The sequence below is a fragment of the Mesocricetus auratus genome, unplaced genomic scaffold (assembly GCF_017639785.1).
Source record: "Mesocricetus auratus isolate SY011 unplaced genomic scaffold, BCM_Maur_2.0 Super-Scaffold_100014, whole genome shotgun sequence".
Taxonomy (NCBI): Eukaryota; Metazoa; Chordata; class Mammalia; order Rodentia; family Cricetidae; genus Mesocricetus; species Mesocricetus auratus.
This window is the reverse complement of record NW_024429197.1, coordinates 51968268-51985318: the sequence shown is the minus strand read 5'-3', so window position 1 is coordinate 51985318 and position 17051 is coordinate 51968268. Positions and strand designations below refer to the sequence as shown.

Below are 17051 nucleotides of genomic sequence, written 5' to 3'. Positions count from 1 at the left end.
TTGTATCTTTGTGTGGCTTGGGGATCAAGGTTATTGAAGCCTCATAGAAAGAGTTTGGCAAAGACCCTTCTGCTTCTATTGTGTGGAACACTTTGAGAAGAATTGGTATAAGCTGTTCTTTGAATTTGTGGTAGAATTCTGCACTGAGGCCATCTGGACCTGGACTTTTTTTGGTTGGGAGACTTTTGATGACAGCTTCTATTTCCATAGGGGTTATAGGTCTATTTAAATTGCTTATCTGTTCTTGATTTAGTTTTGGCAAATGATAGCTGTCCAGGAAGTCATCCATTTCCTTTAAATTTTCGAATTTTGTGGAGTACAGGTTTTCAAAGTATGACCTAATGATTCTCTGGATTTCCTCAGAGTCTGTTGTTATGTCCCCCTTTTCATTTCTGATTTTGTTAATTTGCGTGTTCACTCTCTGCTGTTTGGTAAGTTTGGGCAAAGGTTTGTCTATCTTGTTGATTTTCTCAAAGAACCAACTCTTCGTTGCATTGAATCTTTGTATTGTTTTCCTGGTTTCTACTTTGTTGATTTCAGCCCTCAATTTGATTATTTCCTGGCGTCTACTCCTCCTGGGGGAGTTTGCTTCTTTGTGTTCTAGAGCTTTTAGCTGTGATGTTAATTCTCTGGTATAACTGTTTTCCTGTTTCTTCATGTGAGCACTTAGTGCTATGAACTTCCCCGTAGCACTGCTTTCAAAGTGTCCCATAGGTTTGGGTATGTTGTGTCTTCATTCTCATTGAATTCGAGGAAGTCTTTAATTTCTTTTTTATTTCCTCTTTGACCCAGGGATGGTGCAGTTGAGCATTATTCAATTTCCATGAGTTTGTAGGTTTTCTGCAATTTGTGTTGTTGTTGAATTCTAATTTTAAGGCATGGTGGTCTGATAAGATGCATTGAGTTATTCCAATTTTTTTGTAGCTGTTGAGGTTTGATATGTTGCCAAGTATGTGGTCGATTTTTGAGAAGGTTCCATGTGGTGGTGAGAAGAAGGTATATTCTTTTTTATGTGGATGAAATGTTCTATAGATATCTGTTAATCCCAGTTGGGTCATTACTTCTATTAGACCCTTTGCTTCTTTGTTGAGTTCCTGTCTGGTATTCTTGTCTAGTGGTGAGAGTGGTGTGTTGAAATCTCCCACTATAACTGTGTGGGGCTTTAGATGAGATTTAAGTTCTAATAATGTTTCTTTAACGAATGTGGATGCCTTTGTATTGGGGGCATAGATGTTCAGGATAGACACTTCATCTTGGTGGGTTTCACCTGTGATGAGTATGTAATGACCTCCTTCATCTCTTTTGATTGATTTTATTTTAAAGTCTAGTTTGTTAGATATTAGGATTGCTACCCCTGCTTGTTTCTTGGGTCCATTTGATTGAAAAATTTTTTCCCAACCTTTAACTCTCAAGTAATGTCTGTCTTTGAGGGTGAGGTGTGTTTCTTGTATGCAGCAGAAGGAAGGGTTCTGTCTTCGAATCCATTCTGCTAGTCTGTGTCTTTTTATGGGTGAGTTAAGGCCGTTAATATTGAGGGATATTAATGACCATTGATTGCTCATCCTTCTTCGATTTGCGATGGTTGTTGTTGGTGGAATTATGGGTGGAATTTCACCCCTTTGTTCTTTTGGCTGTTGGTAGAGAGGGATTCTCTAATGCTTATGTTTTTCTGGTTGTAGTTAGCTTCCTTGGGTTGGAGTTTTCCTTCCAAAATTTTCTGTAGGGCTGGGTTAGTGGACACATATTGGTTGAATCTAGTTTTGTCATGGAATATCTTGTTTTCTCCATCTATAGTGATTGAGAGCTTTGCCGGGTATAGTAGTCTGGGCTGGCATCCATGGTCTCTTAGTGTAGGTAGAATATCTATCCAGGACCTTCTGGCTTTCAGAGTTTCCATGGAGAAATCAGGTGTAATTCTGATAGGTCTGCCTTTATATGTTACTTGACCTTTTTCCTTAGCTGCTCTTAATATTCTTTCTTTATTCTGTATGTTTGGGGTCTTGATTATTATGTGGCGAGGGATTTTTTTGTGGTCCACTCTATTTGGTGTTCTGTAGGCTTCTTGTACCTTCATTGGCATGTCTTTCTTAAGGTTGGGAAAGTTTTCTTCTATGATTTTGTTGAATATGCCTTCTGCCCCTTTGAGGTGGATTTCTTCTCCTTCTTCTATACCTATTATTCTTAGGTTTGGTCTTTTCATGGTGTCCCATAATTCCTGGATGTTTTGTGTTAAGGATTTGTTGGATTTAAGGTTTTCTTTGGTTGATAAATCCATTTCTCCTAATGTATCTTCAACACTTGAGATTCTCTCTTCCATCTCTTCTATTCTGTTGGTAATGCTTGTATTGGTAGTGCCTGACTGTTTGTCCAGCTTTTCTATTTTCTGCCTTTCTTCAGATTGTGTTTTTTAGTGTCTCTATTTCAGTTTTCAACCCTTGCAGTGTTTGCATTGCTTCTTGCAATTTTCTGTTTATCTGTTCGTCCGTTTGTTGCCTTTTATGAATTTTTTGGTTTGTTCTTTCTTCCATTTCTTGCATTTTTTGGTTTGCTTTTTGTTCCATTTCTTGGATTTTGTGCTTTGTTTCTTCTTCCATTTCCTGCCTTTTTTGGTTTGTTTCTTCCTCCATTTTTTTCATTTTTTACTTTGTTTTTTCTACCATTTCTTGCATTTTTTGCTTTGTTTCTTCTTCCATTTCCTGCCTTTTTTGGTATGTTTCTTCTTCTAATTCTTGCATTTTTTGCTTTGCTTTTTCTTCCATTTCTTGCATTTTTTGCTTCATTTCTTCTTCCATTTCGTGCCTTTTTTGGTTTGTTTTTTCTTCCAATTCTTGCATTTTTTGGTTTGTTTTTTCTTCCATTTCTTTGAGGGATTTTCCAATATCCTCTTTTAGGGCCTCTATCATTTTCATGAAAGTGCTTTTAAGGTCGTTCTCTTCTGCTTCCTTCGCGTTGGAATATTGGGGTCTTGCTGGTGTGGAGTCTCTAGAATCTGGCGGTGTCATATTTGTTTTTCTGTTGCTGACTGTGTTTTTGTATTGTCTCTTTCCCATCTCTTCTTCTAGTGGGTGCAGAAAGAGCCCCTTCCTGGTCTGGGGACCAGAGTTCCCTTTTGGTGGGTGCTAGTAAGTCCAGTAATCTGGTGGTTCTTCTATGCCTTGTCCAAATGCTGGTCCGTGGGTAGAGAAGAAGAACAGGAATCTGGGGCGCTTAGCCTCCTACCTGGTCCCCTGGACCCTATGCTGGGTCCTGTTGTACCTGATTCGGAACAGCTACTCCCCTGGTCTCCCTGGCTCCTGTAGTTTCCTGGTCTCTTTGGTGGGAGAGAAGATCTGGAGTCTGGGGTGCTTGGCTCCCGCCGGGATTGGGAGCTCTGTGCAGTTCCCAGGCGATCTGCAGGCTCTGGAACACAGGCTGGGAAGCTGGCCTGTTTACCTGATGCTCCCGCCGGGATTGGGAGCTCTGTGCAGTTCCCAGGCGATCTGCAGGCTCTGGAACACAGGCCGGGAAGCTGGCCTGTTTACCTGATGATGCCAGAGGGACCCATTCTGCCCATTTCTACAATGCAACAAAACAAAGTCACATAAAGGCAGTAAAGAATGCCATTTACTTAGTCGTCTTTCAAGTATTCACCCAAAGGAACATTTTGATGGCAATCCATATCTTATAAAGATGCATTTACCCTCTATTGAAAAAGAGGAAAAGAAAGGATTAGTTCAAAAGACTTCTGCTCCTGCGTCTCATAGTAAACAGGGCACTAAATGTGAAGAACAAGCCAGCTCCAGCTAATGCTTGGGAGACAATTCCTTCTCTAGATCTGACTACCAGTAGTTGAAACACATGGTGTTACAGAGCAGAGAGTTCAAGCATTGAAAAGAAATTCAAACCTGCAGCTCTAATACTTTTTTTCTGTTTTAATGATACTACTTATTAAACTTCTGGCTAACATTTTTTAAATTCTCAAATAGCATGAATAGGCGTTTCACCAAGAAACATGCATGTAGTAAATAAGCATGTGAGAGAGTCTGTAGCCTCGGCCATTAGGGAAACACAACTTAAACCACAATAAGACACCACTGTGCAACTGTCAGATGGAAGAAACAAAAAGTATTGAGGGAGGGAGGGAGGGAGGGAGGGAGGGGAGGGGAGAGAGGGGAGGGGAGGGAGGGGAGGCTGCCTATGACATTTAAACTGAATTCCTATGCATTTATGCCAATGAAATGAAGTCAGATGTCCCCACAGCTACCTGTACCAGAGTGTTTATAACAGCTGTATCAAAATCTGGAATCAACCCAGATATTCAGGCAGCTACACTACAGCAGCTGAACAACTACACAAAACTGTGGCTTCTCCGTGTCACAGAATACTACTCTGCAATAAAAAGGACCACACCATTGAAAAAATGGTGCGATACAAGAGCTGGAAGTGTCTCTAGGGAACTCGGAGAGCTGGCAGGGAGCCAGGCACAAAAGCCTACCAACTGTGTGATTCCATTTACCCAGCACTCTCAGATGCTGAAAGCAAGAGAAGAAAAGCCCCATGAGTGATGGTCAGAGAATACTGGAGGGGGTTATAGATATCATGAGGAATGCTTGGAGGGGTAGACACTCTATGTGAATGTCCACATTGAGACCATGAAATCATGCTGTAGTTTTGTAACATGATTGCATTATGGGAAAACTGGGTACAAATTACATGGGACTCCTCCGTGTTACTGCTCCAACTCAAAGTATGAACTAAGCCCTTAAAATTTGTCTTTTATATTTTATGTTGATTAAAAGTGTGTGTTATCTTCTCTTGTTCTTTTCCTGTTAAGTCTATGGTAGGCACATGCGTGGACACGCCATGGTTCCACATTTTTTTCCCAGGCAAAGCATGGTGTGGGGTATGCCCGAGCAGAACATGTGTTCTCTATTGGTCTCCAGGTGTTTCGCTACCCAGCCCACAACACTGTTAGTGACGGCTCACTTTCTTTCTCATCTCCAGGAAAGCCACTAGTGAAAACTTCTCGAGTGACAGTGCTCAACACAGAGAAGCCTGCAGTCACAATGGACATCGGCGGCACCATCGGAACAGTTCGAGGAGTGAACGTGACAATTAACTGCCAAGTGGCAGGTGAGAAATCCATTCATGTGTTGCTGTGTTCTGATACTGATGGAGCTTTGGGAGAGGCTGGGGAATACAAATGCAAATTAGATACAAATTCTCCTCTCAGCTGAAATACATACTTTATTCAGAAAGTGAGGGTACATCAGAAGGTTAGAGAGGGAAGGTTATTTCTGCCTGAGCCTGGTGGACTGAAAAAGGCATTAGGATTTTCAATGTTTTTATTAGGCAAATTGTTGCTTGTATTTCTTGTCCCAGCCAGGTCCTGCTGCTGCTTCAGCTTCAAATAAACACATGAAGATTTGTATTAATTATAAACTGTTGACCGAGAGCTAGGCCTTCTTATTGTCTAGTTCTATCTTAATTATTAACCCATAACTACTAATCTATGTGTTTCCACGTGGTCTTGACTTACCAGAGAATGCCCGGACCTGTTACTCCTTTGCCAACCACATTGTGTCTCTTTGGTGGGCTCCCCCTCTGCCTACCTTTCCCAAAATTCTCCTCATCTCCTAATCACATCTATCTTCCTGCCTCTTTGGCCAAACAGTGTTTTATTCATCAACCAATAAGAGAAACATATATACAAAAGGACATCCCCCAGCAATGAATCATAATTGGGTATACTTATGGGGTACAATGTGATATAGCATGGGATGATTAAATCAAGCTAATCAACACTTATTTGTTTATGTGCCCATTGCAGTGGTGTTTGCTAAGACAGTCCTGCTATATATAGAGTGAGGCTGCCTTAGAATTCACTATGTAGCTCTGGCTTCAACTCTATGACTTTTATACCACAGTCATCTTCTAAGTGCTAGGCTTGCAACTGTGTGACATATGCTGGGCTTCTTTGTTTTATTTTCTGTTCTTAATTTTCCATATTAACAGAATGAGAGCATGCAAGAATTGGGGTGAGGGTGTTCCAGGTAGAAAATGAAAAAGAGTATGGGAATTTTCTTGCAAGCTAGGAAGCCTGGTGTTGTTCAGGGAATAACATGAGTTTAAATCTGAATGTGAAGGCTTAAATCTTTATAAGGTGGGTGGCGGGTGGACCATGAGCCACCTTGGAAGAGTAACCAAGGAGCCCAGACAAACGAAAATAGAAATTCATGCTGCTTCAGAGTTAGGGAGATGGCTAGGGGAGGAAAAACCCTTAATGGATAATCAAGAGGACGTGAGTTTGAATCCCCAACACCCATATAAAAGGCAAGTATGGCTGCACATACCCCAGCACTGAGGGATGGAAACATGTGGATCGCAAGAGCTTAACTGCCACTATACCTATTCAAAATGGCAAGCTTCAGGCTCACTGAGAGACTTGTCTCAAAAGCTAAAGTGGAGAGCAATGGGAGATGCTCTATGCCTCCTCTGGCCTTTGCATGCATACACTAGGTATGTATACCCTCACACATGTGCTCATATAACACATGAAGGAAGGGAGGGAGGGAGGGAAGGAAGGAAGGAAGGAATTGTGAAAGACATCAGCAAGGATTGCCTATTCTCATATTGGAAGAATTAATGTGAAAACATCCATCCTGACAAAAAGCAATCTACAAATTCAATGCAATCCCAACTAAAATTCCAGGACTATTCTTCACAAAAATAGAAAAAAAATCTATTTGAAAGCATAATGACCGAGGGTAGTCAAAAGCTATACATAACAAAAAAAATAACATTGTTAGAAATACCTGAATGCCTGATTCCAAGTTAAACTGCAGAGTCATAGTAATAAAAAGTACTGTGGTACCAGTACAAAAAGAGACAAACTGATTGATGTAATATAATTGAAGACCCAGATATAAGCCCACACTCCTATAGACATTTGATTATTGACAAAGCTCAAAAATACACAGTGGAGAAAAGACAGCATCTTCAACAAACAGCTGGGGAAACTGGCTATCAACATAGAAAAGAATGAAACTAGATACTCTCCTCACACCCTGCATAAAACTCAACTCCAAATAGATCAAGGATCTCAATGTAAGGCCTGATGCTCCGAAGCTGCTAGAGGAGAAAATGGGGGTACCCATCAACATATGAAAGGGCTTTCTGGTAGCACAGGAAATAAGACCAACAACCTGGAAACGGGATCTGATGAAACAAAAAAATCTTCCACACAGCAAAGCAGAATCAGTCAAGTGAAGAGACAGCCCACAGCATGGGAGAAATCTTTGCCAGCTATGTCTCTTACAGAGAATTATACAGGTTATACAAAGAACACATAAGTTGAATTCTTTATCTCTTGCTACAGAGATATTTGCTCAAGCATTTCATTGCTGCTTTCTTAGAAATGCCAGAATACAACAGTCAGAAAATGAAACGAGCTTGCATACTCATCAGCTGATGTATAACGATTAATTTTACACAGGTGTACAGAAAAATGAAAGTAGAAAATTTTCAAACGTATGGAGGTAGAAAAATTATGTGAAGCAAGGAAACCCATACTAAAATGGATAAACACCATATGTTATCTCTCACATGGGGGTCTTTAGATGTGTGTGCTAACCTGGAGTACCCATAGAAGTAAAGAAGTTGGGGAGGGGGCACTTCGGGGTGAGAGATGTCTTAGAGTCAATGGAATAACAGAACATAGATATTGAAAAAGGAAGAATAGAGATCTTAAGCATGGATTGGAGTGGGTGGAGGAAGAGCAAAGGAGGATTGAACAAAACTAAGATTATATGAGAAAGCAGTATGGGAACTTACTACTGTGTAAGTCAACTTTAAAATGTTGAGAGGGAGAGGGTGACAGGAGAACATTTCTAGATGATGCTGTTCCTGAAAGTCCAAGGTCAGGTAAAAGAACCCTCATTATAAGTCAGTCAGGGAAGCTCCAGAGGCCCCAAAACCAGACAGGTACTTGCCATTCTTCCTGGTTGCCCACTGGGACTAGTTGGTAAGACCTGTTGCTAAAAACATCGCAAACCTTGGTTGCAATGTATAGAGAAATCAAGCTGGAAAACCAAGAACCAAGAACTTTCATGCTTGTGGTACAAGGTGGAGAAGTCTTGGCAGGGATCCTTCCACACAGGCACTCAGGCTGGAGTTACTGTAGACAGGTGCCCCAACTAGTCACTGTGAGCATAGGCCTCAGAGAGAGGACAGACACTATGTGCTCCTGGGTGAACAGACCAGCAGGTGAACAGACAACAAAACAGGGAATTAGACCAGTGATTTTCAGCCAGTGGATCACGACCTCTTTGGTGGCCAAACAACCTTTTCACAAGGGTTGCCTAAGCATCTGCATATCAGATATTTGCATTATGATTCATGACAGTAACTCAATTGCAGTTATGAAGCAGCAATGAAAGTAATTTTATGGTTGGGGTCACTACAACATGAGGAACTGTATTATAGGATCAAAGCATTAGGAAGGTTGAGAACCCCTGAATTAGACATCATGGAAAGAGATGTCGAAAGCCAGATGCCAAGTCAGGAAGAAGCTGGGAACCTAGGACATGAAAGCAATGTTTTGGTCCACTGTATGTGGCAACCACCACCTGGTCCCCTGGACCTCAGACAGTTGGTGACCTTTGCCTAACTGTAAGGTTATATTTGGGTTTGGGCTGGGGTTTTACTGGGGGAGGAGCACGCATGTGCAGAAGCCAGCCTAACACTGACATCTTCATCACTCTCCACCCTAATGGTTGAGGCAGAATCACTAAACCTTAAGCTCTACATTTGAATACAAAACCCTAGAGCTTGGTGACCAGCCAGTATCACTGAAACAACATACAGATTTTTGTTTTGTTCTCACTCACAGAATCATGTGTATTAACCCCGATTAAAACTTAACCTCTCTTTGTGCCTCAGTCATTGTGCCTGCTGTTGAGTCATATATTTATTCAAAGTAGCGGAGGGAAATCCCAATTTTGATATAATTAACTGGATGGACAGGGAAATGGTCCTCACGGCATCCCTAGCCAGTGTTCTGAAAACACTGCTCAATGTGACATTGGCTCAGAAGCTGCTTTCATTCACTGCTTTAATGGCTCCTCTGTCCCTCTCCCACTCCTCGTCATCTCCACTGTGTCTCTAAATGGGGACTCAGTGGCTTTCTGACTAGGTGGGTAAAATTCACCAAGCCATAGATAGTAACGCTGTCGGTGACTAGCAATGCATTAGACCTGATAATCCAGACCCTTGTAAAAGGCAGGGGAATGATTCCATACTTACAGAAGGACTGTCCATCAAGTTCATTTGCATCACCCATGGGCAGTATGTTACTGAATAGCTAATTAAGGTTAGATCAGAGGTCTCCTAAGTCAAGGAGACACAGATGGTAAGACACAGGAAGCTCACCATCTGGGAAGAAGAGAGATTAGAAAACACATAATAAAACAGCATGCTATATAGGGATAGTCATTATTTCCTTATTCTAGAACAGCAGGGTGGTTTTGACACTTCAGGAAATATAGAAAAATAGGAGTATGTGCTCAAAGTTCCCCTTTTAGCATAGTTCCTTTATCACTGCATTCCCTCCCCTTTCCTTTCCACTCCCTAATTAACATTTGTCTGTCGTGAGCCTGATTTTAAAGGATACATAAAAGTCTATTTAAGGAACGTCTCGTACGGTACCTAGACTGCCTGACATCCTCACATGTTTGAGCCATTAGCAGTTTCTCATTAAAGAAATTTTCTCACACATGTGCTCTCAACTTGTAAAATGCAGCCTCACACATCCTTCCCAACCCTTCGGCATAAAAACACATTAAGCAGTGAGTGGCTTTTTCTTAAAAGCCATCCAGTCCACTCTTCCGTTCTTGGGCCCGTTCTCTCTGTGGTAAGAGTTCGGGAGCTGAGTGAAAGAGCGGTGGAGGAAAGAGTGTGCAAACGGCCTGAGGCAGAAAGAGCGTGCTTCGTGGGATAAAGAGAACTCTGGCTGGCGTGTGAGACCTGGTGTCTGGCAGTGGAGAGGGAAAGAAAGGCCATGAGGCTTGCAAGCGAGTAGGCAGGGGCTAGATCTCGCCAGTGCTCATAGATTATACTATGGTTCAGGCTTTTATCCTCAGAGAAAGGGCTTTGATGATGCAGGAGGATTGATGGTGTGCACATGAGTGGAGTGTATCAGTTAGGGTGGGTTAGATTCTAGTATAAAGTAAATCCTGCTACAACCACACACACACACACACACACACACACACACACACACGGTGTACAATGGTTCAGATACAATAGATTATCAGGGCTTTCTTAAGAATTCACAGTGTTCAGCTGACCTCATTATATCACTCAGGGTCATGGAGTGCCGGGGCCTTCCTCCTTCTGCTGAACTCCTAAGGTCTCCCTGGGATGTTCTCTCTATCCTGTGAAACAAACAAGGGAAGAGGAGTGACAGATAGATATCTGGGAAGGCTCTTGAGGCCCGTAACAAAGGAGTCACTTAATACTTTTCACTTACCTTAGTCCGTGGCCACTTACAACTATGGGGAGTATCCTCCTGCAGTACTTGTGAAAAAGAATAAAAAGTTTTGGGGGTGACCACCAGTGTCTGCCACAGTTCATGAGGAGGACGATGAAAAGGATGTCAAAAGCCTCTTGTCCCAACTGCCATGGTCCCTTAGACGAGTTGCCAAAGCTGACATGTGAATTACTGTATCCATTCTCTTTTCTTACACCAAGCCAATCCCCCTCCCCCGGCACACACACCCTAAGAAACTTCAAGAACATATCATGTAAAAGTACGCTGTTGGATGCCCCACCTCAAGATGCTGACAAGCTGCCATGGTGCAAGCAGCCCTCCAAGTATAACAAATGGTCCAGTTAGCAAGAATATCCTGTCTGGGATATTAAAGAAGAAGGGGATATTATGGCATCATGCTTCCTGGCAGCTCGGGACAGATTAAAGGCACTAATCCTTATAATCGGATCCCATTACCAGCCATTCTGACTAGACCCATTTATTGATCCTTCCCGGCAACAGGGAGAACACTGTGTTGCTGTTAAGAAATGCCACAAGGGGATAAAGCAGACACAGGTTAGTTTTCGTCCCCTTTGTAGACACAAATAATACCCAGGAATTCAGTGTGGGGCCTGGACAAGTGATTGGTCAACAGGAGTAAAGCTTCAGGCTGAGCTTTGTTGCAGAGTGTGTGTTCTGCCACTTCTCAGCCAGCCCGCTCTGTACACTGTGCTGGTGTGTTGTAACAGATGAGGGGGGAGAATGTCTCCCAACACAGCTGAACCTTCCAGCAACAGATAGCTCATTCAGCCAGCCCTTGTAGCTTCTAGAAGGCCCCTCCTCACAACAGTTTTGGTGTTGCAATGGCCAAACAGTATAGAAATCACAGCAAGGCACTTCAGAATTCCTAGAAGAGGCAGTCCGGTATGACAATAGGCTGTGATGTGTGCTTGTTGAGAAAGGGGTTCCTGACATTGAAGGTGTCTCCATTTTTATCTCCACCCTGAGACTGGTAGGTTACTGACTGGCCCAGGGACAGGAAGCCACAGGGACCAGGCATTCTGTTTTTGGATCATCCAGGACCCAAACTACCTGACTGTAGGAAGAATTTTTTTTGCATGTGTATGTTTATAAGGTGTGTCTATGTGTGCATATGCATGTACACATGTGTGGGTATATCTTAGGAGACTAGGGGCTGATTCTGGGTAGATTCCTCAATCAGTCTTTGCCATATATTTTGAGGTAGGGTCTCTCCCTAAACCTAGAGCCTGAACACTTGACTAGTCCAGCTAACCTGCTAACTCTGAAGATCCCATCTCTACTTCTTTTTTTATATATATTTTATTTTCCAGTTTAAATTTAGATAAGAAACGAGGTTGCTTCACAAGTCAGTTCCAGGTCCCTCTCCCATTCCCTCCCCTCCTCCCGTGCCCTCCCCCCAACCCCCCCCCCGTTATCCCCTCATTCCCCCAGGGAGGGTGAGGCCCTCCATGGGGGTGTCCATAGTTTGTCATTTCATATAGGGCAGGGCCTAGACCCTTCCCCAAGAGTTCAGGGTGAGAGTGCACCTCACATTGTTCTATGGGAGTCCAAAGTCCGTGTGTATACTTGGGATGGGTACTGATCTGCTGCCCAAGGCTCAATAGATTCCCTAGGCCTCCTCACTGACACCCAGATTCAGGGGGTCTTGATCAGTCCCATGCTGGATTCCCAGGCTGATGCCTGGGATTCAAGAGTTAACCTTTGTCTGGTCAGCTGTTTCTGGGGGTTAAAGCAGCCCAGTCTTAATCCCTTTGATCATCAGTCCTCCCTCTCTGTTACTGGCTTTCTTGAGTTCAGCTCAGTACTTAACCAAGGGAGTCTGCCTCTTCTTCGATCAGCCACTAAATGAAGTTTCTGTTTCCCAGACTTTCTGGCCATAGGATTGTAGGCTGGCACTCCCCAGATCTATGTCTAAAATCCATATATGAGAGAGTATATGCCATGTTTCTCTTTTTGTGACTGGGTTACCTCACTCAGGATGGTTTCTTCTAGTGTCATCCATTTGCCTGCGAATCTCATGATTCCATTATTTTTTTCTGCTGAATAGTACTCCATTGTGTAGATGTACCACATTTTCTCTATCCACTCTTCAGGTGAGGGACATCTAGGTTGCTTCCAAGTTCTGGCTATTACAAATAATGCTGCTATGAACATAGTGGAACAGACATCCTTGTTGTATGAATGGGCATCTATTGGATATATGCCTAAGAGTGGAGTTGCTGGGTCTTGTGGTAGGTTTATTCCCATTTTTCTGAGGAATCTCCATACTGATTTCCAAAGTGGCTGAACCAGTTGGCACTCCCACCAGCAATGGAGGAGTGTCCCCCTTTCACCACATCCTCTCCAGCATAAATTGTCATTGGTGTTTTTGATTCCATCTCTACTTCTTAAACTCTAGAATTAGAGGCAGGCTGCCACACCCACCCTATCATTTATATGGGTGTTGGGGATCCCAACTCCAGCTTTTAAACTGTGCAAGCATTTAAGCCACAGAGCTGATCTCCCCAGATTTCTTAATCTCTCTGAGACCCACTTTTCTCCTTTACGTAACAGAATTGATAATAGTACCTGCCTGCTAAGTGAGGTAACCTAAAACCAGAAGACAAATATAGTATGTGCTCATCCATAAGTGGATACCAGAAATAAAGCAAAAGGAACCCTCTACAATCCACAACACCAGATAAGCTAGAACCCTCTTCCAGAAACAGATGGAAGCAGATGCAGAAATCCACAACTAACCAATGGCCCAAGCTCCTGGAGTACAATCAAAGTGAGGGGGGAGTGAAAATATGAACAAAGGAGTCAAGACCATGATTGGAAAACCCACAGAATCAGCTGACCTGAGCTAATGAGAGATCACTGACTCAGGTCTGACAAATGGGGAATCTGCCAAACTAGACTCCCTTAATATAGGTGACAATGGTGTTACTGGGACAATATATGAGGCCACTGGCAGTGAGTTCAAGACCTAACACTAATGTTCAAACTGACTTAGTGGAGCCCTTCCATATGGAGAGATACCATGGCCAGCCTAGACAGGGCTATGGGGGTGGAGAGGTGCTTCAGTCCTGCCTCATCTAGAGGATGGGACAGACTTAATAGACGACTTATGTAGTAGACTACTTAGTAGATTACTTACCCTCTCCATGGAACAGATGGGAGGAGGGAGGAGTCAAAGGAGTGGGAGGGAAGAAGGGAAGTGGAACTGGGATTGGGATGTAAAAAAAATAAGTAAAAAAGAAAAAATGCAAGAATAAATCCATCACTTTGTGGATCAAAAAGTTCAAAATCTCTACAGAAGGAATTCAGCACCCCAGATGTTGTTTTTATTTGAGTAAAATCTGAACTATATTAAAAGATACCTACTGCTGAAAAAAATAGTACCTGCCTGTTGAGATCATTATGGAAAATAAGTATTTACATTTCTGTAATGTTTGGCTTATAGTAAATGCTTGGTTCTTATTACTTTTAGTGATGCCAGTGGGCTATTTTTGCACAGCTAATTATACTCCCAGTGTCAAAGGTATTCTAAACATCAGGTTTAGGCTAGTATGTCTGGTATCTTTCCAAGACATTTGTTGGCATGTCTAGGTGGCTAATGAGGTTCTCTGTAGTGTGGTTGCCATCCCTAAGAGAGACAAGGGACTAGCTCTCTAATGCCTTACTTGTTTTTCTTCGATATTCTTTGTTCATAATATCAAAGCTAGTCATGAAAGGGCTGGTTGTCATTCCAGATATCTTTGTAGTGTTGTTCTCTGCCCTACGGTTCATAGTCCCAGATGAGAAATCCCCACACTGTGGCAGCAGCAATAATCCATTGACAAACTCACAATACAGGTTTCTTCATGAGTGAGCCTGAGGAAGGCTTCTACCAAACAGACCAGAGAAGGGTTTCCTTAGCATCTGCTTCTCCTTGGGAATATTGTGAGGACTGGAGGCACAAGTTCCAGGTGCCATCAAGGCAGTCATGGGGAGATGGGGTATTAACTCCTCTGTTCACCTAGGCAACACTCCCTCTGCATCAAATGAAAGGCTCATGACACCCAGTTCTCTTGCTCTACTTGTTTTTTCTCCAGAGCAGCCTTGTATTTCCATTGGGGACCAAAAGGGAGATGCCCCCCCACTAAGTGCTACATGGGAGCAAGAGGTCTTCCAATACAGTTTTTTAATGTACAACTCCAAGCTGAGGGTTCAAAGGCCTAGTGGGCATGGACAGACATCATGATTCTCTCGCTCTCCCTGGAGGTGCTACAATGACAACTCGGCTCTTCTGCCTCTCACCTGCATCTTTTCTCAAGGTGTGTCTACAGATGCTGTCATTCTCTCTCTGGTGTACTCAAGCCTTGTATCATTTGAGCTCAATCAGTATATGTCTCTCCCTGAGGTGGCAAGCCTTCAGTATCTAAGTCTGTATGTACTTCCTCCCATTAGCCCTACACTTCCTGAGCAATTTTAAGACAAATAGTAGGTACACACGTAACTCCTTGAAGAAATCAGCGCCCCTATTTGTAAACTGTCTGTTCAGGACAACACTTCCTTGTCCCAAGGACAAATACAGCCCTGCTCTGGGAAATCACTAGACTGAGAGTCTAGGTCTTTGGCTTTTCTTGGCATTGACCCCACTTTCCAGTATTTGACATTCTAAACATTACTTGTGTGCTTGCTGCAGAGTTCTGTGAGCAAACTGGGCTTGGCAGCAGTCTGGATGGTGTAAGAGATGAAGCTTCTGCTGCCTGGAAGCCTGGGATGCAGCACCCCAAACCTTCCATCTCCTAGCTCCCTGAGAGCCTCTTCAGAAGGCCATCAAGGACCTCATGTCACAGACTGTAGACTACTTACCTGAGTACCAAATTCAAGGAAACTTCCTGGGGAACACAGATTGTACCTAGAGTACAAAATCTAACTTCGAAGGATAGGCACCCATCCCATGTCTATACACAATCTCCTTGACTCTCTCAGACAAAAATCTAAGAATGGATTGTGGAAGGACAGGGTCCTCCCCTTTGGTCCATTTCCTATCCTGATACTGATGTCACCACTTGTGTTCTCTTGTTTTTAGAAGATACCCTTTGTCTTGGTCTCCTTTGTGACATAACACACCCAAGATACCAACTCACAAAGAGAGAGTTTCTGTTGACTCGAGGTTTGGAGGCTTCAGTCTGTTATCAGTTGGCTTGTTGCTTTGAGGATGACTCTGTAGTTACATAATAGATCATGGGAGAGGTGTGTGGAAGAGTAAAACCAAACACCTTGGGGCCAGGAAGCAAAGAGTAAAGAGGGGCCTGGGATCCTGGGATCCCTCCTCAAAGGTTCCCCCCCAGACCATCTACTAGGCCCCACTTCATAGGAGTTCTACCACCTTCCAGTGGTGCCAACCAGAAAACTATGCCTGGGAAGCATGGGGCTTATGAGGACACTCAAAATCCATGTGCTAGAAGCTGGAAAGATGGCTCGGTGGTTACGATTGCATACTGCTCTCACAGAGGGCATGAGTTAGGTTCTCAAAACCCATATCAGGGAGCTCACAACTACCTGTTACTCCAGCTCCAGCAGATTTGGTGCTTCTGGCCTCCCTCTATAGGCACCTGCACTGACATGCATTTACCCATACACAGATGGACATGCATATACATAATCTTTTTTTTTATCTAAACCATGGCAGTTTTTAAAACAAAAACACCATGTTTCCACTATATAGTCGAGTCTAGTAAGGACCTGACAGCTTCCATTTGTCTGGGTCACGCATATATTTTGATGTTTTATATCCTCGGCTTTATTTTTAATAAAATATGTATACCGAAAAGTGGATGCATCAAAAAGGTGCCAAGTGAACACTCCACAACCAGCCATTTCCAGGTCAAGAATTACCACTGCCAAAGACCCAGCTTTTGGTTCCCTTTCTGTCACCCCTACCCCCCATTCACTCCACTCCTCAGAGGAACTACTCATCCTCCTGCCCACTAACAACATACAAAACGCTACTTGGGCTTCTGTTTAGTTTTGATTTAAATGTAGTTATATATTCTTCCCTAGCCCCCCTGCATTCCCTCCTATGGCCTCCCCCACCTTTCCTTGCTTTCTGTAAATATAACCTTCTCAGTCCATTCAATGTTACTTGCATGTATATGGCTTCTGGGCTAGCCACTTGGTATAGCAAAAGCAGTCTGGGGACTCCTCCCTGGGGAAGACTACTTCTCCTGCTCTTGGCATTCCTTAGTTACCTGTAGCTCTTCCATTAGGGTTGAGGCTCCGTGAAATTCCCCTTCCCGTGTTGTCATGACTATCGATTGTGGTCTTGTTAAGCACGCGTGTATAATGCCACCAGTTTTTGGTTTTTACTTACAGACATAAAATCAGGGAGTATGTGTTCCTATGTCTGGCTTTTCTTACTGAGTATTATGTTCATCTGAGTTGTAGGATTTTCATTTTGTGATCTATATACATGTAGTTTTTCTGTTTCACGACGTTTTCTCCAAAGAACTTAAATATTCTTGGCAAGTGC

General features: G+C 43.0%; 1 protein-coding gene across 4 annotated transcripts in view; it reads left to right on the top strand.

The window, feature by feature from the left end:
• Adamtsl1 (ADAMTS like 1) overlaps positions 1-17051 on the top strand; it is an 880796-nt gene that overhangs the window by 806738 nt on the left and 57007 nt on the right. For all 4 annotated transcript variants that reach the window (XM_040757202.1, XM_040757201.1, XM_040757200.1 and 1 more), the window contains one exon: positions 4984-5112. In XM_040757202.1, the coding sequence (XP_040613136.1) occupies positions 4984-5112 (129 nt within the window). The remainder of the gene's footprint in view (positions 1-4983; positions 5113-17051) is intronic.